The sequence below is a fragment of the Uloborus diversus genome, chromosome 3 (genome assembly GCF_026930045.1).
Source record: "Uloborus diversus isolate 005 chromosome 3, Udiv.v.3.1, whole genome shotgun sequence".
Taxonomy (NCBI): domain Eukaryota; kingdom Metazoa; phylum Arthropoda; class Arachnida; order Araneae; family Uloboridae; genus Uloborus; species Uloborus diversus.
In genome coordinates this window covers 163,020,397-163,044,009 of record NC_072733.1, presented here as the reverse complement: position 1 = coordinate 163,044,009, position 23,613 = coordinate 163,020,397, and the positions used below count along the sequence as shown (strand labels likewise).

The following is a 23,613-nucleotide window of genomic DNA, read 5'->3' as shown; positions in this document are numbered from 1 at the left end:
CTAGAAAATAATTTTTTTTGTAGCTCATTTTATGCGTTTTCTCGTGCGTAAAACGTGTGTCCAGTATGCAGATTAGATCTGCTAAAACTTAAAGGATGTAGTAAGAATGTATATATGTATGTATAAAGAAAAAGAAAAAGACTAGCACTACTTTATTTTTCTGATTTTTACAAATGGATGGTATTTTAATTGCAGGTAAATCAGGAAACGATAAATCGATATCATATATATATACATTATATATATATATATATATATATATATATATATATATATATATATATATATATATATATATATATATATATATATATATATATATATATATATATATTGATTTTTCGTTTTATCGTATGAATCCCAAAATAATTCTTATTTATGTCCATAGCAATGGAAGAAATTTCATGAACAATATCTGCTTCACTTTCCTCTAAACGTCTATTTTTTGTGTTATCTTCAAATACCTCTAAAAGGCTGTCGGTTCTTGATAAATCAGTATTATTTGCTTTTTTTTTTTTGCTTTGTATATCGGTTGAAAGCAGCTTGAATTTGACTTTTTGTCAGATATTGTTCGGTTGGAATATTTTTATGTCTTCAATCATCTCTGTTCTCATTGCATGTTCTACTTGGTCGGGCGTCTGATTTCTCCCGGTTTTCTCACCATAAAGGAACTTTTCTTAAAGAAACTCTCTTTGTTTCATTGAAAATCGTGTACTTTTACGAGTTGGGAGAGCCCACCCCTCACATGAGATTGACAAAATGTTTTCTTTGTTTTCTCCTTGTTGATTGGTAGATGCCTGAACAAGACCATAAGAAACAGAACTCTGAAGAGGTATTTGAAGATGACATAGAAAATAGACATTTAGAGGAAAGTGAAGCAGATATTATTCTTGAAATTTCTTCCACTGACATAAAGAAGAAAGAATCATTTTGGGATTTATACGATAAATCTATATATATATATATATATATATATATATGATATCGATTTATCGTTTTCTGATTTACCTGCACTTAAAATACCATCAATTTGTAAAAATCAGAAAAATAAAGTATTGCTAGTCTTTTTCTCTTTCTCTATACACATATATATACATTCTTACTACATCCTTTAAGTTTTAGCAGATCTAATCTGCATACTAGACACAAGTTTTGCGCACGAGAAAACGCATAAAATGAGCTACAAAAAAATATTTTCTAGAAAACAAGAAGAGATCCCATGCTATTTTCTTTTTCATGATGTTTTAGACATAGCCAGGTATCATAATATATAAAAGGTTTTTTTTTTCCTAGTGATGCTGTTTTGAGTAAATTGCGATCAAAAAAGCACAATTTTTGAAAATTTGAAAAATATCAGGGCATTTTTCTCCTAAAAAAAATTAAACCTCAAACAAATTTTGTGTTATTTACTCTCTTCATACTATAAACTTTCAGTATATGTTAAATTTTTTTCGGGAGGGCTGCTTTTTGGGGGGAAATAAAGCAGGTTAAACTTGCGCGAAAACGGATAAAATCCATACTTTGCGACCCCTTATCTGAAGAAAGTAACAACCCACAACCAATATAACTATAAATAACTATAAAGTCATCATCACTAGATACAGTACAACCAATAAATATAAACATAATCGTGAGGTGGTGTTTCTGTAAAGAGTTAAAGCGCACTGAAATGCGACTTTTAGAATTTTTCTAAAAAAGCGCCTGCAAAACCTCAAACTTTGGAAATTTTTAACGAGCGAAAAAAAGTTTTCGGAAGGCTAAAAGTTTCAGAATGTTCACTTCTCATGACCTACTTTGACATATAAAAAAATTAGAAAAATCAAAAATGGTCACTGCCACACCTTGTCTGAACTTCAAAATAATGGCTCTTAAGCACTTCCTGAAATGGAACAACTAAGGGTAATTGCTTTTGTTATCATTTTAATTACTTCCCACTGCCTGTCTGCAAAGATTGCGAGAGCCAGCAACAGTTAGATTATTATAGAGGGAATAATAGTTTTTTTTCGAAGTTTGGTTGATCCGGTTGGTAAAGAATTTAGTTCTTTTATTATTTTGGATTAATCACTTTTTTTTATGGTGCACTGGCTTGTACCAACTACACTTTTTATCTTTTCAACAGTTACCTAATTTTGTAGTTCTTTAGTTTTACAATTTAGCTGTTAAAAGGACTTCGGTGGTCTCTGCTAATTGCGCAGATTTTGTCGACCAGTAATGAAATACCTTAGGCATTGATCTTTATTTTTCAAGAAATGATTATCAATATAGCATTCAGAAGCCTCTTTACACATTAACTCGGTTTAAAAATACTTCAAAACACGACTCAATATGATCTACCTATTTCCTAATTCCTCACGTTTTTCTTCCGACAATGTCTATTTATCCAGTAACATGGCTTTAAATTCCTTCATGATATCATATAATCCTATTCTGGTAAAAAACTTGGCAGTTACAGAAGAAATAAAAAAAATTTATAAAGAAATAAGAAAAAATTCCGAACTTAAAATAGTTAAGCCTTTTTTACTCACCTACTTTAAACTCCGAAAAAACAAAATTAGGGAAATGGGCAGATGTTTTCACAGAAGACCATAGCAGACACTCAAAATTTTATGCTCATAACAAAAGTCCGACTCGACCCAGAAAGTAAACAAAAACCTTGATATCTAAAAATTTTAGTAAAAAATAAACACCCAATTTTGACTTACACTTTATTTACACAGTAAGAGAATAGTAAATGTTAAAGTAATTCAACGAAACAGGATTTTAGATTGAGCTATATACCTCCTTTTTCCATACTCAAAAGTTTGTTTTATTAAATCCCATCACATTCAAATGCAATAACAAGAAAATATAGACTTGGCATGAAAAGCGTCGAAGGCAAAAACCAGAGATTCCAACAATGTCTAAGTTCCGACGAGCGCATACCAACAGAAATGCAGCAGGTGAGAGTTTTATTGCTATAATTTGGTAGAACAGTTATCCGACTTGAAGTAAAGTAGGTTTACAACAACTTTCATCAAACTTTTGGATTTTGGTTTTTGTCCGGTTTTACTCCTATGTGCGATGGTAGAATTATCTCGCGAATTTGAGCGTCAATCTAAATTATATTTCTGACTGACGTCGTGTAGCTCTAAGTGAATTTCAAAGTTCCGTTGTGTTTACCTACAATGCGCTGCTATAATCTCAATTGATCTTCAATCTCAAATCCACTATATTTTTATCCTAAAACTTGCCAACAGTTGCTCAAAGAGAACTGAGTACCGAACAAATGTTGACGGTGAATATAAAAAAAACGTGAAATCACTCTAAACTCCCACTCTATTTTTTCTTTTTTATAACCTTGAGGTTAAAATCTGATGGCCGTAAAAGAGCATGATCGTCAACTTGATTTTGTGATATGCACGCAAGCAGTACAATAAGCAGTCCAAGTGCAATGAAAAGCAACACGCGCCAACCTTCAATGAAAGATCGCGTATAATGCCTCTCACCAACCCAGGCTTCACATGAGGCAGTGGTAAAGGGATGCAAGTGGACATTTTCAAGTTTTGAGTAAAGCGCATTGGAAGTTGCGGTCCTAGGCAGGCTTTCATTGAAAAGTTTTTTCTAAATCACGCTGTCTAGCAGCGTAGCAGCACCTACCACGGCTACGCGTACTAAATCTTGCCCAAAGATGAGGGAGGTTCATCTACCATTTGGACTGGTCAGATCCAAATTTTTAATTTATCACTTAAATCCCGTTACTTCTCACTGCCTCACATGAAGTACGGGAACAACTTGTATGAAAACAAATTAGTTTTGGTTTCATTAGATAAGCTTTGAATGTTACACATTTAGTACTTTTGTTTATTTTTTATTTATTTATTTATTTATTTATTTTTATTATCATTTTTGTCATCTATGCTTCGAAACAGAAAAAGACGGAACATTTACAAAGGCAATGCTTCATTCTTTTCTCTAAAAGGTTTTATTCCATCAGAACTATCTCATCTAAGTACGGTTTTTTTCACCAATTCACAGCAATAGCTTGTTTAGAAAACGATACAAAACATGTACCTAAATATTACCTTTTCGTGCTCAGTCTGAACTTCATACTGTTTTGTAAGATCCTCATGCACTTGATCGTGCAAATGACTCGAATATTTTTCCAATGTAACAAGCACCTATAAAAGAACATCATGTAAGAAATAAAGACCCAGTTAAGGTATTATTAAGGACAGATTTTTATAACCATACATTTGATTTATTACAAACATTACCGCCATGATAATGAATTCGTAAATAATTGAAACAAGGCAATATTTCGTATGAACCGCGAAGTATTTAAAATTTATTAAATATTTTGAAAGGAGAAAAAATTCAGTAATAACTCACTCTTTCAGAAGTAGCTAAAGTTTCCCCCTCTTCCTGAACTTCTTGAATCAATTTCTTCTTCGCGTTCCTTTTTCTCTCTAACTTCTTTTTTTCCTGAGCAAGTTCCTGCTGAGCTTGTTCAATTTGCAAATCCACCTATAAATAAGTTAAATATTTCTATTCAACTATGTTTTGTAGATCGTTGAAAACAAAGGCCTCAGTTACTTCTTTCTTAAATACTTAATAACCGTGGTAATATAGAAGCTTTATATTTTGTTTAATCCTGGAGTTAAAGTGTCAGAAATTTTTTGGGGGAAAAGAAAAACAAGATGGGTATGTTTGGCTACAATAATGTAATTAAAACTTTAAATTTAATTTGGAAAGAGAAGGACAAGTTTTCCTTTGTTGGTGCTTCAAACAATTGAAGTTTTCGCATAGAACACATCTGAGGTAGTGAGAAGCAAAGGGATGCAAGTAGACACTTTCAAGTTTAGAGTAAAACACGTTTGAAGTTCCGATCTTAGGTAGGCTTTCATTGATTGGTTTTTTCCAAATCATGCTGTACAGCTGCACTTACCGGGTGTACTAGTACTATCTCTTGATTCAAATAGGAAAAGTTCACCTACTATTTTTACTGGTTATCTCAAAATTCTTAATTTTGGAACTTACATTCCTTTGCTCCTCACTGCTTTGTCTTGCAATAAATGTATGGCAAAGCTATGTTGACGTGGTCGTGGCGAATTTTCAAAAATCATACCGCCTTGGGCATTTTGAAAATTCTATTAATATGCACTCATTCTGCTACATAAATTAGGCCATCAAGCCACAAAGAGTTTAATTCAGATCAATAGTTAGTGCTGTTTCTTCAAATGCCGTTTCTGAAAATGAATTTACTTACCAAAATAGTTTCTTCCTTTATTTTTTCTATTTCGGCTAATGCTTTAAATTTCTCTTGTTCTACAAAAGCAGTTTTCTCCTGCAAATCCCTAAAAAGTTAAGTTCATTACATCAAAAGTACATTATACTCTAGTTCCTTGATTAGAAATAGGGTTACATGAAGTCTAAAGTGAAATAATTTGATAACTATTTTTTCGAGTGCCAATACTTTGTTTTCATACTTAGAGACAATAGTTTCATTATTTGTAGAATGTAATAAAACGCAGAGACAAAGTATGTTAAAGTTAGTTTGAATTTTGAGATCTTGAATTCAAGTTATGAATTTCGCAATCATGAATTTCGACAAGACCCTACTCGTTGAGTTTCTTTTTTCTACTAATGGCTTTTATCGCAACAATAATTTGAATTCAAGACGTAAAAATTCAATTGAATGCCAGGAGTTGGATGTTGCGTACTGGACACTGTTTTAGCGTTAAAAAGATTGTGTAAAGTCGAGACGGTCGTTTGTAAATAATTCGATTCCGAAGCACATGGACGCAAGACCGAATCCAGAAATTTTTTTCGGGAGGGGTCCGGATTCGTACATTGCCCTAACACACATAGAGATAGTTACATATAGACACACATACGTGCATAAAAATATTTAACATTGAAGATGTTTTTTTGTCTTGTTTTTTAATGATTTGCACTGTTGGACTGTTGTCATTTTTATTTTAATTTCTTATTATTTTTTTTTTATTCACCTTGTATTGGTAAGGATAACAGGAGAGTGTCCTCTTAAGTCAACTGTAGAACATCCACAATTTCAGGGGGTCCGGGAGTTTCTCCCCCGGGAAATTTTTTGAAAAATTGATTTATAAATCTGTATTTTGAGGCCTAAAATGGGGTCATTGAGACTACAAAAATATGAAGAAAAACAGGCAAACAAAGTCTTTAAAAGATATGCATTATTTTGCAAATCAAGATCAATCAAAATAAAAATTGCTTGCTCGATAAATCGTTGATATTAATCGACAGAGAGGAAAAACGAGAGAGGAGAAAAGAGAAGCACGTCGTCATTTGCTGATATTGGTTCTTGGTGTAGTTTGCTTTTATCACTTCCCCCCCCCCTTTTTCATCAAATGCCCTACAGTACAAAAATTGTATAAAATGATTTAAAAGAAATGGTGTGGAGATTCAGAAAATAAAAATGAAAGAGTAATATTCTGGCCATTTGGACAAATCATGCTTTATTTTCTTGATAAGAGAAAAAATTGAAGAACTTTTCAAGGAATTTCAAAAACTTAAATAATTTTCAAAGATTCTAGAACAGTTGAAATTATTCAAAGTACTTCATTTGCTCTTTTCAGAAGTTGATTGCAGTCTTACAAAAGGATTATAACTTTGTAAGACACATCCGTTTTGAGTTAGAAATAAATGTAACGAAATATTTCTCAAAGCAAGCATTTTTTTTTCAATCACAAGTAGTGCAGAAAATGAAATAGAATAGAGTAAGTGTTTATTTTTTTCTCATGTTTAATATATTTACAGTATGCAGTAGAAGTAAGATAAAAACAAGCAACAACAAAAGAATTTCCAAAATATTGATTTCTGTATTAAATAAATGGGAAGACATGGAAAATATTAGTCACAAAAATTTATCTTGAAAAATATGCTACAAAAACGGAGAATCATGGTTTTTGCATTTTTTACTCATGATGTATCAAGGAGCTGAATTTGGTCCCATCGTGGTAACCAGATTCTCGCCTAACGGAAACTAGGGGCCCGGTCATTGGGGAGTCCCCTGCTCGAAATCTGTGCAGTGTAAGCTTTATAAGAGTTTTTGGGGGAGGAGGGCAGGGGCGTGCACGGGGGGGGGAGAAGTTACACCTGGTTGGCCAGGGCCCGAGTCTGAAGGAGGCTCAATATTTTTAAAACTAGGGATGAAAATAGGGGTAAACAATATGGAGGGGGACCCGAAAAAGTCACTTGTGACGGGCCCCAAAATTTCTGTGCACGCCCCTGGAGGAGGGCAAAGCTACCAAACTAACAAGGGGCCTGCTTTGCCCCTGGACGGCCCTGAATTGAATTGGGAAAGAGAGTAGGAATTCCTAATTAAGGGTCTTAATTTCAAGCATGCTTTGCAGCTAATGAGAACTAGAATTGCTTTTTCTGTATTTCTTTAAATTTTCACCCATTTAATAGTTACAAAATTAAGAATAAAAAGCTTTGTATTTTCCTTTTCTGACATTAGTCATTAAAAAAATTTCCTTCTGTTTTACCGTACGAAACATTTCGGGCTTCGGGGGGGGGGGGGGGCAGAATAAGATGAAAGAACGGATGTCATTCAACGGTCAAGTGAAAACAATGAGCAATTCGTGATTGCTCAATAAGTGAAACTTATACTTGTTATTTGCTAAATTATTGCCTCTGCTTCATGTTGTTTGCTCCAATGATTGTTATTGACACTTAACTGATAAGGTGATTTTCTATTGCGTAACTGGTGAGGGGGAATGCATAAAACCAACTATATATTTCCAACTTTTCAATACATTTATAACTCCAGCAATGTATTTCTTGTGCACCGCAAAATATTTAGCAACATATAGGACATTTTCCAATAATTTTCGTATTTCATTTTAATAAAACTGATATAGTATCATGTACCGGAAGTGAAATAAGCACATATAAAGTCATGTGGCGCGTTACCCATCTCACCAGTTAAGGGTTGCATCATGGCGTAGACTGTTGATAACATACCGTTCGACTACGTGTACACTTTACAAAATTTATTTGAAAACGTAATCACACATTGTATCACGTGATCCACTCTCTGAACTAACAAACTGCTGAAGAAAACAACTAGGTTTTGTTATTTGTCACGAATTGAGTAACTATCGGTATTTACAAAAAGCACCCGAATTTATAAAAGTTTCTTTTTTTCTTTTCTTTTTTTTTTTGTGTGTGTATATATTACCTTGAAAAATTTAAGAGGTTCGTGTTTTAACTTTATTATGCAAAATTATTTTTGATAAAAAAAACTTTTAAAAAAATGTTTTTTTTTAAATCTATTAAAATTTATTAAAATTGCAAAACAAGGAGAATTTATTAATTAAATATATTAAAATTGCAAAAACAAGGAGACAAAATCAACACTTTTTTTTAAAAAAGTGTTAATTTTGTCTCATTGTTATTGCAATTTTTCAGTAATAGAAAAAAAAAATAAAAATTCAGAAAAAAAATGTATTTTATTTGTAATGCGTGCGGATATAAGTGTATAATGTTTTATACGTGTATTTTATCTCTAATCCAAAAAATTGTTTAAAAATCCTAGTTTAAGTCAGAGTAAGAGGGAAAAATGTAATTTAGAAAATCTCGCCCCGCTGTTGAAGTTAGAGGGATATTTTTTTTCAAATCATATAATTCAATTTAACAGAAGTGACAAAATCGCGAGAAAGTCCCGCATCGAAATATTTTTCGTGTGAAATTTCTTTTAAAAGTGCGCGATTTTCGTGTTCTCACGCTCTATCGGATCCCTGGTTTGAGTGATAATAGTTAACATTACGTCATGTTGAATATTGCACGGTACATAGTTAGTCCAGTCAATAGATACATTTTACCTTACAAAAAATGGGGTCAAAGATTTTTTTTTTTAAATTTGTACATATTGATGCCGATATGGGAAAACCAAGTTATCCAACACGAAAGACCCCGGGAGAACTTTTGGGGGCCGAAAAACCTAAAAAATTTATGACTTTTTTTTGTTTTTTCCAAAATATCTCCGAAATGGTTCAATTTAGGAAAAATATCAAATACAAAGTTTAAAGAACATTAAATTTCCTACAACTTTCGTATTTACAACTTTTTTGTAGCACAAATAACAAACTTGCTATAGCTCTTTGAAAATAGGCAGTTTTCCTCCACTCCGCCAAAAAAAAAAAAAAAAAAAAACATTCACACCGAAAACAAGGCGTCACAATTATTAGAACTCAAATAGAAACTTGAGTTTCAGAGAGTTTATCGACAGTTTGAGTTTCCTGCTCCTTCCCCACTGCTCACAGACTAACATTTCCGGTCTGACAGGGGTAGTCTTCATCAGACTCCAATAACAGATGATATATTGCAGTTTGTCACTGGACTACACATTATATACATTCATTTGAGTCATATAATTCGTACATTCTAGTCTAATTATTACAAACAAAGATGCGATCTTTAAATATTAATGTGAAGGAATGAGTATTAGGCAGCTAATAAGCAAACAATCAACACAATCATGCATCCTATGTTGATACAATAATAATAATAATAAAGCCTCCCCCCCCACCGCTCATGAACTAATAATTCGGATCTGATAGAGATAGTCTTAATCAGACTCTAATATTATTTGATTTATATTTCAGTTTGTAATTTAATTACATAATCTACGCCTTCATTTAAAGCACATAATTCGTACCATCTTTTCTATTACAAGCGAAAATGCGATAGTTGAATATAAATGTGAATTAATAAATATTAGGGTGCTAATAAGCAAACAATAGACACAATAATGCACAAATGAAGGTACAATAGTAATGCGTAATGAACACTTTGAAAATATTCTGCAGAAACCGACTTTTTAAGGCATGGAAAACCCAAAAGAATTACCTTTCAAAATGAAAATCCAACTGTAGAAGTTTAATACGTACATCTAAATTACAGGGAGATTCATTCGACCTTAAAGCAAGTAGAGATAAGACAACAAAATACGTTGTTTATCTTCTTCGAAGCCGTTTTGAAGGCCCAGGTTCTCCTTGTTCAGAATCTGTAGGGGGTAGAAAAAATCTGTGGTCCTTGAATTGTTCATCTCCTTGTTGCTGTGATTCCAAAAGCTCCTAGAACAAATCATCTTCTGCAGTCTCATCCAAAGATGAAATTTGTGCAACATTTTCACAATTTATGCCACTGCAGTGTTTGCGCATGCTGGAGCATTTCAAATCCACCTTGCAACAAGAACAGGCTCTAGTACAATTTTTCTTGCAGGTACAATAAGATACAATCTTCAAAAGAGTCTGAGGAGCTGAATCGGTTTTCAAGTCAACAGACCTTGCATTCTGTGATCCCAACCCCATTTCCCTAGATCAATTATGTTGCCCAACCAACTTAGAGTTTGCTGGTTGCATGGTTGCACCAATATGAATGATAACGTCCAGCATATTTTTCTCTTTTTTTTTTGCACGCTGGAGGTATCCCTGCAAGACTTATTTTGGCTCTGTATACTGATTTTATAAAAAGATTAAATCGCAAAGTATCCAAAGATAGGTTCAAATACCTTACGTCACCTGTGTATAATATTTTCAAAATATTTTCTCCAGCTGCAGCTACGGCATCATGATGACTGATTGGATCCATAAATACTTCAATAGCTTCCGAAATTTCAGAATTTTTTTTGACTATGTTGCACAACTTAATTTTGCCTTGGCCAAAGATTGCCGATGTCGTATCACACCCGCTAAACGCATAGATAAAAAGAATATTGCTGGGGTCAAACTTAAAGGATTTAGTGGGAAAAAAAAACAAATCACAAGTATTCCCTCTTCCAGGTTTTAAAGAGAACAATTTGCTGAAAGGCTGTCCTAAAGCTGTCATCAGTACCAACAGATCCATATCCTCGCCCGCTATAACAATCTTTTCAATTTCCTTCACCTTTGAAAGAACAGTAAGTCGGCATCTTCTTGAGCCTGCCTGGCTTCAATGTCACCCTCTTCGAAATACGTCTTAAGAAGTTAAATAAGACGATTTTTGTTGTTATAATTTGCCAGAAATCTTTCTTGAGGAATTTAGCTTACCAAGTTAGGTTAAACCATTACTTCAAGGGAAGAAATTGATTGCTCATTGATATGGCATTTGTGACAGGCAGTGTGAATTGTCACTTCTTTTAAGTCCTTCAAAAATCACTGATGATCCTCATTTTGACGTTTTGCACTGCATCTCAGAAGATTTTCTATTCCCTTCTCCTTCACAATCCTTATTTCGCCTTCATTCAAACTGATTTTGCAAAAAAAAAAAAAAAAAAAAAAAAAAACATCTTTGTCAAGCGTAATCATTTCTACAAAAAAAAATGTAATACAGAACACACAGATTGATAAAACATACTCTTGCTCGAACTCTGAAATGACCAATACGCGTAGCTATTGAGTCGATACATCGCATTTGGAGAACAAAAAGGGGATAGAATGTGGGTCTTTTGTTTATGTTAAAGGGAATAGAGGCTGATTTACCCTCAGTTGCGAAAGACAAATTATTCCCAAGGTCAGGCAGCCGGCGTTTCTCCTTTTTTCCTCCGTTATCCGATGCGCCTTTACTCACTTTGCTGAGGGGTTCAGAAAAAGTGTGACTTTCAAGAAGTTGTAACTCGCTTGCTTTTCATGCTACAAAAATGTTGTAATGACAAAAGTTCAAGGAAATTTAATCTTCTTCAACATTTACATTCGATGTTTTTCTCTAATTTTAATCATTTTTGAAATATTTTGGAAATACTACAAAAAGTCACAAATTTTTGGGGGTTTTCGGTCCCCAAAACTTCTCCCGAGGTCTTTCGTGTTGGATAACTTGGTTTTTTCATATTGGCACTAGTATATTCGAATTAAAAAAAAAAATCTTTGACCCCATTTTTTGTTAGGTAAGCCCGTTTTTTTTCTACCTATTGACTGGACTAAGTTTACTTTATCATTTTCGCAAATTGACAATAAATCACCAATTCCTGCAGTTTTTACAGCCCTGGAAAAATTTAAAAAAAAATTACTTTTTCCACACACGCGTAGGAGGAAAACAACAAATGAAACAATAAACATTGGTTAAGGTCTTCATTAAAGTTATCGATAATTAAATTTCGGTTAAGCAGCTCTAAACATTAAAAGGAAAACTTCATAGTTCTGATTCTGATGGTCTATTTTTGAAATTAAAAATGGATTCAGAGTGCTCAGATAGCATAAATACCAAGTTCAAGTTAAGCCCTGAGTACTTGAACAAAAGATTATAACAAAAGGATTATTTTTAACATTCGTATTTAGAGCTCGGAGGTTTATGAAGTGACTGAAACAAACATCTAAATTCTTCTTTTAAAGTCATTAAAATGAAATAATGATGACTGCCTGTACTTGCATTAAAACGAACACTAACTTTAAAATTTTGATGGCGCTCAAGATTAAAATTTTACAGCTCGAGGTTTACGAAGCAATGAAAAGTAACATCAAGATACTTTAAAGTGAAAAGTTTTGTTATTCGTTATAATAATGTCTAAGTAACCTTGGCTTATCATTACAGTTGAGAAATTTAAGAAGTTCAAAAAGTGCTATGAGGGCGATATTGGGCAAATTTAGCAGCTGAAGTTTCTAAAATAACGTCAAGAGAAGGCACAAATTGATATCTGGTATACAAAATCCGTAATGACTGTGAAAATAATGTTTTGAACAGGTTATAAAAGAAATACCTCCCTCCCCCTCTGCCCAGAGTAGGAGTATTAAAAAGTGGCACAAAACTTTTTTCATAACGGGAAGTGTACAGAAAGAGCTACTGAGGGAGCCCAGGGCTTCTAAGGAAATTCACGTGCAAGTGTACACATATTTTTACAAAACTTTTACGAGTACTGGTATCTGATTTTACAGTTTTCCAATGCTTTGAACTCTGTTAAAAATAGCGACCTCTCCAAATAAGTACATTTTATTCGGACACCCTGCAGTGTTAAAACTACAGGATGCGATCGGCACATTTCAGAGGAAAAACGCTTGTTCACCAGCGGCACCCAATACGGAGCCGAAATAGCACCTCTAAATAGGATGAAAAACAGGCACCTTTTATAAAATAGGCAGCCGGAGTGAAAAAAAGGAACCTTCGGAGAGTGAAATGGCACCCTTACTGTAGATCCTCCTCCCCCGTATTGTGTGCGTTTCTGAATACAGTTGCGTATTTTTTTTTTCTTTTTTTGAGCAATCACGATTGCTTATTGATCTCACTTTACTTTTTTTTTGACGTTCCTTTGATTTTTCCCACCGCCACCCTCCGCACCATCACCGTCGACGGGCTCCTCACGATGCTGCACCTCTAGCAAAAGCCGTCTCCAGGTTGCATCCATGTCCTGCACACACGCTCATACATACACAAGTACACACACAAACACACACACCTACACACATACACACACGCATACATACAGACACCCACACATACACACCCAAAAACATACACACATACACACAACTACCCACACATTCATGCCTGCACACAGACACATATGCCTACACACACATACACAGACCCCCCACAGACACAAACACACATGCCTACACACACATACACATAACCCGTACACACAAACACATACCCCCATACACAAACACACACGCCTACATACACACACTCGTGTTTGCGAAAAACATAATTTGAATTCAAGATGTCAAATTCAAATTATTATTTTTTTTAATATTTTGTTTTGATTCATGATATTCTACATTTTGGACATTTTTCACTTTGAAGTCAGTACTGGAAATGATTAAAACTTGTAATTACAGCATTTGATCATATTTCAGAGTTTTCAACATAGTTAAGATGTGCTCATTGCTTTAATTCATCTGATCGTGCTCTAACTTAGTGTTTCTCAACCTCTTTTGTCCCACGGGCTCGATAAAAGCAAATAAAAACACTTTGTGGACCAGTGAAATCTTCATCGTTTTCTTAAAAATTCATAAAATAAATAATAATAACTCTGGGGCCGTTAAAAAACTTATGAAAAAATTCTGCGTTCTGGTGAGGTTTCTTTTTTTTCACAAAGTATTGTTAAAAATTAATAAAACAATAAATATCTACCCCTTTACTCGGTATCAAAGATGTCACAAATATGTTATAATTTAAAGACGAATAATTATTTAAATGTGAGAAATTATGCATTCACTAAAACATGACATATACCGAAAATGAAGTATAGAGGTACTAATGAATTATTTGTATGAAGAGCCAAAAATATTGTGGAATATTACAGTTACGGAAAAAAAATCGTTTCATAAACGTTAATCAAGAGTAACAAAATAAAATGCACATGAAGTTTTTCGACAGTTCAAAAACAAAAAGAAATTTCTAACGCTATCGAGACATTAACCGCTAACAGGAAATGATTCAAACAGTTGAATGATAAAGCAAAAAAAAAAAAAAAAGCCAGACGGAGAGAGACTTTTTTTTCTTGTTTATTTTTTCGCTTGCTATTCTGCTATAATTTACCCAAATACAAGAATCATTTTTATTCTGGTTCTCACTTGTTGATTATTGATAATCTTATTGCCGGTTATTTTGGTGATTAAATGTTGCTTATCGAGTACTCAAGAAAATAATGATAGATATTTTTAGTAGCGTTTTGAATGATGGAAATTTCACGACAGTAACGGTAAACAGAAACTAAACGGCAGTAACGGTAACTGAAAAGCAATAAATGCACTTTTAAACACTTTTAACTATATTTGAAAGCCCTAAAAGCTACGAAGTGATCAAAAGCTGTACTTATTTGTAATTTTGGATAATTAATCCTAGAAAAGTTGTGTTTTAATCCAATAGTGTACTTCATTCAACGCAACCATGATTTGTCCGCCATATTTAAGTGGTTGAATGTATATCTAAGGCAAAAGCGCATGCGCAGCGAATCCTCCTGCAATTGCATGCTGTTTTGGCTCCTCTGCTCTATTTCCTGGCCAGTATGGCACCCTTAGCACCATGCTTTCACCTTAGAGGGAATATATTCTTTCGTCTGGAACCCCTGGTTATAACAGTTTGTACATGTTGAAATTTTTAATTTGCATTTCAGATGAATTTTACAACTCTTTAAAATTGTTAATACATTTATACACCTATTATATTCATGATACGTGGTTTAAAGTAAGTATTATGTGCAAATGAAGCACTATTTTTTATGTTTTTCAAACCCTTACGCAATGGCTACTCTTTAAAGTGATTTTCGATCCAACCGATTAATAACGCACACTGACCAAAAAGCAGACTCTGCAAGCACATAAAAACCGATAGAAGAAAATTTTCTAATGCAAGGAAAACAAGCGGAGCATTGTACATACAATTTTGCGAATGCTCCTTACCATGTGCAAAGCGGGATAATTCAGAAGAATCGTTTATCAACTGCGGGGCAAAATGTAAACAGGTGCTATGGAAAATCCCTACTCTCGGCAATAAGTTACTGCATTTCCTTTGTAAAAGGGTCAATAGAGATTTCATTATACCTCCTCATACACACAGATAAAAAAAAATCACATGTTACCTCCAGATAACAGCATCGACATAAAATCCATTTTCCATTTTTTCCAAGATCGTCTTCTTGAGTCTGATAATTTCCTCCAAATAGTCCTTGAAAGAAAAGAGGACATTGATTCATAACATGCTTGACAGTTTTACATATTGTTCAAAAAGCGCAAGATAAAACATTCATCCATATATGAAATACCTCTTCTTAAATGATTCTTATTTGATATATTACTCCAAACACATGTCTGTGATATTTCATCTTCTATTTTTCTTCTTGAATCAATTGAGACGTGCCACCTCAGGGAGTGCAAGCAGTAGCATAAGTATATTGGGGATAATCACCCAACAGGGGTGATTGGGTTTGCGTAGTTGTTCAGCTTATCATAATACAGATTGTTAAATTACGGTTAGCAAGTTTGCGAGTTTATAAGGTGATACTTATTTCAAATAGCAAAGTATTTATTATTATTTTTTTTTTGAATTGCTTTTTGGGTGCATACATACAGCGTGTCCATTTAACTTACAAAGCCTCTATTTTCGCAACAGAAGATAGATCGTCAGAAGATCTTTGATGCATACTTTTAAAGAGCAAAAATGGTCAAAATAAGATGCAGAGTTATATGAAAATTTTGAAGCGGAAAAAAATTAAATGAAAAATTTTGGAATCTAACTTTTTATATGGTCCAAGACTCCCCCACATTGTATGTAGGGATATAATTTCCAATTAAAAAATGACACCAACATAAAATATTTGAAACTTTTTCAACCAAAATTCAAGGAGATGTTCAAGTTCAAAATTAATAGGGACAGCGCAGAAGATGAGATTGAAACCTATCACCCTTTCAGAAGAATGACAGCTTGTCGAACTAAAAAAAGAATATATCTATAGATATATGTGTGTTCTATTGCTATTGAAAAATAAATGGAAATGCTGTGATATGTAAAAACAAACTGATAAAGCTCGTACAATTAAAAAAAAAAACCGCTATTCACGCATAATTTTGTACCACTATTAACACATAAAAAAGTCTTGTTAGTCGCTATACCTCCCCCCCCCTCCCAAGGTGTAATTTAATGCTAGTGTAAAGCGGAATTAAGTCACAAAACGCTGCGTTTCATATCTCGATGAATATTAGTCTTACTAATGTCAACTTTTTGTGTTCGAAATGTTTTTTCACGCTTGTGATTTCCCTAAATGCAATGCAGGGGACTTGGAACCGTATAAAAGTTACTTAGCGTATCTTCGCACTTTTTTTTTCGCTTCATACTTTTTATATCTTAATTCTACATCCTATTTTGACGATTTTTGCAATTGGAAGTAGTAGAACTAACGGTTGCTAAAATAGAGGCCTTAAGTGCTCATTCAGCCCATAACAGCACTTGTCCCTGGACTGTTTCAATTTAGGCGTTTTGAAACATTTACTAGGCTAAAAAATTTTTTTACAATGAGATAACACCAAAATGTAACTCAATCAATTCACACAAACTAACCGTTGTGAATATAGTTAAGGCCTTGAAACCGTGGGTTGTGTGCTTTTTTGGATTATTCTTCCGATAGTTGTGGTAGGTACGGTGGTAACTAGGGTGTGAGTTTGTCGTTTTGAGCTCAACTCTATCAATAAAACGAGCTGATGTGTGCATCACATGACTTCCTTTTACTCCAATTTAATGTCATTTCCCCATTATTGGCAATTTTAATGTGATTCAATTGTTTACTCTCTAATTATCACCAACAGTGGCCAAATTGAAACTAAATTTAAGATTTAAAAAAAAAAAAAAATCACCAAATTTGTCACCAAGTTGGCGAAAAAACATGGCGATCAAAAGACTGGAGATATATTGCCAAGTGTCCGAAAAATTATAACACCACTTCAGTTTACAATGAAATTAACAATGATTTTCCCCAAAAAAGGGGCAAAAAACCGCTTTAAAAACACCCGAATGCAACCAAAAGGGAAGGTGAACAACTAGGCCCCACTAGGAGTCTACGTACCAAATTTCAACTTTCTTGGATATATACCGTTTTTGAGTTATGCGAGATACATACACACATACATACGGACGTCACGAGAAAATTCGTTGTAATTAACTCGGGAGTCGTCAAAATGGATATTTCGGGTGTCTGTAGGTTCCTAGGCATATATCCACTTTTGGTCGGGTTGAAAAATAAATTCAACATTCATTCGGGGGTGAGAAAAATGAAAATTAAGGCCGATTTTTTAGTGAAAATTTTTTCGCGAATACAATACTTCCTTTTTTTTGTAAAAGGAAGTAAAAAAAAAGCACCTTTCTTCCGCACTCTTCATTTTCTTATCATTCAATAAAAGGATTAGCGAAATCTCTGAGCCCCTTGATTTTATTGTTTTGCATTTTGCATATTTGAGTATTAACAGTTTTACTCAGTTTGTCTAGTAAATCTCATTTTGAGTTTTGATTTCTCCAAGAATACTTCTTTCATATTTTCCCCCATACCGTAAATTCTCCTGAAACTACTCTGCTTCCTTTCGATTTTCAAAAATATGGGAGTGGGATTAAAAAGAAAGGAAAAGAGTAACAGTTTTTTTGCGGGAAATATATTAGCAGCCAAGGGAGTGCCCAAAACAGCTGATTATTTGGAAAAAAAATAATCTTTTTTTTCACCCCGAAACAATGGTTTAAGTAGCAAAAAAAAAAAAAAAAAAAAAACTTGAAACGGGAAATTCTACTTATCTCACAAAATTTTGATTTGCATAAATAAACCGCGAGTTGGAGCTTCTTCCTAAATCCAACATAGTATCCCTGAACATTTTTATTGTTAATGAATCCATCTCGATGAAAATTCGGTATTGATTAATAATGATGAGTTATTTTAACATTTTAAACTCATAAAATGAATACTTGCTAACAAATATAAAATTTACCTTTGTTAAGGATGTTGCAGCTACATGCTTATTGACTTCAGGTTTGTTCTTCACGTTTTTAGCTCTCAGAGCATAATTTAAAGTATTTTGCGTTTCTTCGAGATGAAGACTTGATGGAGATATTGTTGCTATCAATGTTGTCTTCGTTTGCCCTCCGAGAGAATCTTTTAGTAAGCGAGTTAATTTGCTTTGCCTGAAAGAAAAAAATTAAAAAAAAAAAATCAATTCTGAAGAAAACGTGAAGGATATTTTCTAGTGTGACCAGAAGTTTTACTTTTGTATCTTTGTGCAAAGCAACTTTGTGTACATACACATTTCATGAATGTTAGGACTAACGTTACCAATGCAAGTAAATTTAAACTAATTTTTGTAATCATTACACAACTAATTAAGTTAATAAATAGAAGAATCTAGATGAGTAATGCAATTCAACATCATTAGCAACATGGCAAAAAAAAAAAATTATTTAAGAGTTTGGGAAAATTCAAGTAATACAGAGACAATATTAAAAATATTCGATTTTTTTTTTTTAAATCTTCATTTATTACTTGAAATCATTCGTACAGCTACAAGAAGAGTTAATTATTGTAGTAAAATTATTTAAATATCAAACAGGCAATGAATTACGGGGTTTTGCATCATTAAACTGAGATACGCGTGCCATTGAGAAGACATCCACGAGAATGCTTTGCTATTGCAAAGAAACGAGTCATGAGGCAACCGCCCTGTTTAAAATTTATGTTGTATTTATGACGCATAAAACCCTTAGCTGCCGAGATGATTTTCTTTTTTGTATAATGTAAGTGGTTTAGTGCAGAGTACGTATTCCCAACGTTACATTTATTTGCACTCCCCATAATTTACTTAAAATTGAAGTAGAAATTTTTTCAGTGATTTTTGTGTTATGTTTGTTATAGTCTAGCTGCGATGAAAACATGCTTAACCTTGGAGAGAGAGAGAGAGGAGCTCATTCAGTTTGGGTTGAAATAGGAAAAATTCTTAGACTGGCACAATGCTAATAAATGTTATCTGCTACTTAAACGGGCTTTCCTACCCCGTTTTTCAACAAATGGAATTTTTAAACCTCAGACGATCGGAAATCAATTTATCAGAGCTACGTAGATTGTGCCGTAAAGGACAAACGACATAAATTCATATGTAAATATCGCAAAACGTTTGAAAGCAAGACATGCAATTCTTTTGGTTCGTAACACATCCCTCATCAGCAATTGTCGTGTCACAAAGCTGCGGGGAAGAGGGGTGCCATTATCTCAAAGGAGGTAGGGGAGGGGACTTCTAATTACACAACAGACAAATTTTTATTTATATACAGAATAACACAAGATTTACATCCTATGAGAGAGGAAAGAACACCCAGGACATTGGTGGGAATAGAACAGACAACCATAACATCCGACTTACAAAATAAGTGCTTTCCTAGCTCAGACCTGGAGGGCAAACGTTGCCTTTACCTTGTAACTATTATTTGTTTTGTTAATAAATTTATTTACAATTCATAGGGTTATGTGCATTGCACTATAGCTTCTCATCAACAAAATTGATTTTATTTTCTATTTTTTTCTCCTTCTAGGACTAGTGACATTGAACACATTGGGAAACTGAAATTACTCAGTCAGGTTCATGATTTAGTAATTTCAGACAGTAGGCAACACACAACTGTCTGAAATTACTCAGTCAGAGTTCGTGATTTAGTAATTTCAGAAATTAGGTCAGATACAACTGTATGGTCCCCCTGGGACAACAATCTAAGAAAGAGCTGTAGACTTGCCACCACACTCCTTTTCAATTTCATATTCTGAGGGTGTAAACTACCTAAACGAAATACTATCTAGCAAAAGATTGGATATTTTGATGTGGAAAGCCACAGTGCTGAAAAAAACTATATATTTTCGAATAACTAAACTAACTGTGCCTACGCCGTGCCTCATAGTAAATCAAGCCCTGCTCATAGTACAAAATGAAAAAAAGTAGAAAGAACTTTAATGCCTTTTATATTTATTTAAAGTATTAAAATGTAGTGACACATACTTTTATTTAATATTTTCGTTGTAATATATGGAATAGTTATAACTAAACATGCTTACCTATAAGGGATATGCTTCGAGTTTTCGCACAGTGAAGTGATAACTCGACTAAGAGCCAGCAAGCTTTGGTTTATACTACCTAAAATTATAAAACTAAGACTTATAAAAAAAAATATAAACAACTTCTAAATAAGGTTGAATATCACTAAACTAAAAGGATAGAGTTTCCATGATTACTTATGAAATTATATATGTATATAAATAAACTAAAGCTTAAAACTCTAAGCTTCTAATGTGTGTGTGTCTGGGGTGACCTCTGAAACTGCAGGGTTGATTTTACCGAGGTTTTCAGTTTATATTGGTTAGCTCTGGGAAGGTTTATAGAATATTTCAAAAAAATTCGATAATTAGTTTTTTATAATCCAATTCGAAACAACTTTCGCAAAAATTCCCGAATATGGGGGTTATTTTAATCGCACAAATTTATATTATATATCGGTCGAAAAAATGATGGTTTCTGCATAAGACGGAATTTGCTTGAATCCTTAAAATTGTGACGGGAATGTTTTAGCAAATAGAATATATGTGTATGTATGTTCCGAGTAAAAATCCAGTTTTAGTCTTATCTCGGCCTAATTTGGCATGTACGTACTTATGTCGCAGAAGAGTTTTCGAGAGCTAAGAAAAAAAATACCGAACCGCTCAAATTTTAAGTACCCAGAAATGGCATTAAATGGGTCTAGTCCCATTTGAAAGCTGGAAAAAAACCCCTCTTAGAGCATTTTCTTCCTACGTTTCGACAACACGAAGAACTTAAATCAACCAGGAAAGAGTTAAGCATTTTTAATGCTCCATTAGTCAGGCGAATCTGCATGTTTCCCTAATGGAACATGCGATACAGGTAGTTAGATGCTAACTTTTGCATTGCTTCAGTAACAATCATTATGTCACCTTACGTCAATATATTAGGTATAAAAAGCACTATAAGGTCAAATCTCCCCAAATAAAGTGATTAAATCATCTAAATACGAGAGTATGAAGTGATAAAGCTGAGAGATGCAGCGCGCCTAGCGGAGGGTTCAGTAAGTCAAAGTGAATATTGAATTTTAAATTTACTATCGATCGTCTGAGAGAACTAAGCTAAAATTAGCGTGAAGAAGTCATTGAGAAGAAATAGCCGAAGAAATATTTGTTGCCCCTTTTTTTGTTTAAGTGTGAACTGATAAAATTCTTGCCTCTGTTTTAAGGCTTTTCCTGTAATGGTGGAAGTTGAAGTTTTCCCTGTTTGCTTATTTTTTTTATGATTTATTTATTTATTTATTTTTGCACTCTTTAAAGAGAATGTTGGAGTTCTTTTGAAACTTTTTTTTCATTCTGAAAGGGGCTTTTGAAACTATTTTCCTTATCCATTAGCGATGGCCGCCCTCGTTTTGAACCCAGAAAAATTGCTTAGCATTGGAAAATGCAGACTAGAAACTTTTTTTCGAAATTCTTTCCCTCTCTTTCAATATAGTTCAGTCATTCTAGGTATCTTTCAGCCAATTCGAATAATTTTGCACCACTTCATATTTTTTATTGTATATTATCTCTTAAAAGAATAAAGAGCAGAAATCGTATTTTATGACCTCGGGAAGCAGAATTCATCACTGGGGCGTATAGTTTTTTTTTTTTCTAAGTGGTATAAACTATGAAAAATGATGTGGCGCAAACTTATCCGGACTGGCTCAAAGTCAGTCAGGATTGAATATAGAATGAATGAATACTATATTCACGTTTATGCACTTGTCCAGCCTTCTATCCCGCTATTCGATGAACCTCTGGAATTCGTCAACTCTGATATCGTTTCATGCCCCTGCCCTCTGCAGAGCTGTTTTTAAAGCCTTTTACATCGTCCAAGCCCCTCCCATCCAGATTTCATTTTCACGTTCAGGAATAGAAAAAAGTCTCATACTGTCTATAGATTTCGCGAAAATGAAGTGAGAGGAATGATAATGTTGGCAAGTAAGTTTAGTTGAGGTTCGGATACTTTTGAAACATGCTATTGAGGCCCAGAAAAAACCCTTATGTTCTACCCTAGCCATTAAACACTTAAATCAGCCACAAAATTACTTTCAAAGGGCAAGAAAAAGTGTCATAAGTGGTGCTTAAGACACGTAGTTGCCTACACGAAAGTATTTTTAAGTAGTTTATCTGTGTAATTTGTACAACCAAAGCATTTTTGAAGGTCCAGTTTTTGACCTTCCATGGTCTGGACATTAGGGTGGAGTGAAAAGAAAATAGAAATCTGATAAACGTTCAGTAATAGTGAGGAAAACTTACCTTTTGTAAATATATTTAGTCATGCAAAAGGATTTTGACAGAAAAAATATCTTAAGGGTTCGCACGCGCCTTGAATTTGACCATTATTGCATATAAACTGGGAAAAGTTACAATAATTTCATCACAAATAAAAATTTGATAAGTTTGATGTAATGTAACTTAAGAGTAGGCGTTTTGTGTAGATTACACACTGCATAAGATCATTTTAACTATAAACTATATTTTAAAGTTCCATGCATGCTTTGAATTTAACGAATATAGCGTCAAAATTGAATAACTTCGTGATGCTCCGTATACTGAGGAAAAAGTATTATTAGAAGTTATTATTTGCAAAAATTTGCTTCCATATGACTTAATTATTACATAGATACGGAAAAAATAAATAATACAAGAATTTCTTATCCAGTAAAAAAAAAAAGTCTCCACTTAATCGATAACTTTAGCTCAAAAATTAAAATTTGCCTACGATAGGGAACAATGGTTAAGTTTAAAAATTTGAAAATGTAAATGTAGCTTGAAACAGCAGATATAATTCACACCTCGAAACAAAAGAAGTTACTAAATAAATTTTAATATTTTTGAACCCTCAAACTGTAATCACATTAATTACTATAAAATATAGCTTGGCGTGCTAGTTGAACTATTTGACTCCTGCCAATTTTCGGTCTTAGTGTTATATTGTGGCGCATTTTTTACAAATGTTCCAAATATCTGCAGTTTTGATGCAAATCTTGGCACTCTTGCAACCACGATTGTTCTTTTTCTTTACAATAGTGAAGATCGGAAACATTAAACATGGAGTAAATTGTTTGGATATTGAAGCTTGACCGCTTGGCAGTTGATTCGGG

General features: G+C 33.5%; 1 protein-coding gene across 1 annotated transcript in view; it reads right to left on the bottom strand.

The window, feature by feature from the left end:
* The window catches only part of LOC129219029 (kinesin-like protein KIF11-A), a 75,902-nt gene that overhangs the window by 40,622 nt on the left and 11,667 nt on the right, over window positions 1-23,613 (bottom strand). The window contains exons 6-9 of the mRNA XM_054853349.1: window positions 20,507-20,585; window positions 18,402-18,594; window positions 4,369-4,503; window positions 4,062-4,157 (exon numbers count right to left, since the gene is read on the bottom strand). Coding sequence (XP_054709324.1) covers window positions 4,062-4,157; window positions 4,369-4,503; window positions 18,402-18,594; window positions 20,507-20,585 — 503 coding nt within the window. The remainder of the gene's footprint in view (window positions 1-4,061; window positions 4,158-4,368; window positions 4,504-18,401; window positions 18,595-20,506; window positions 20,586-23,613) is intronic.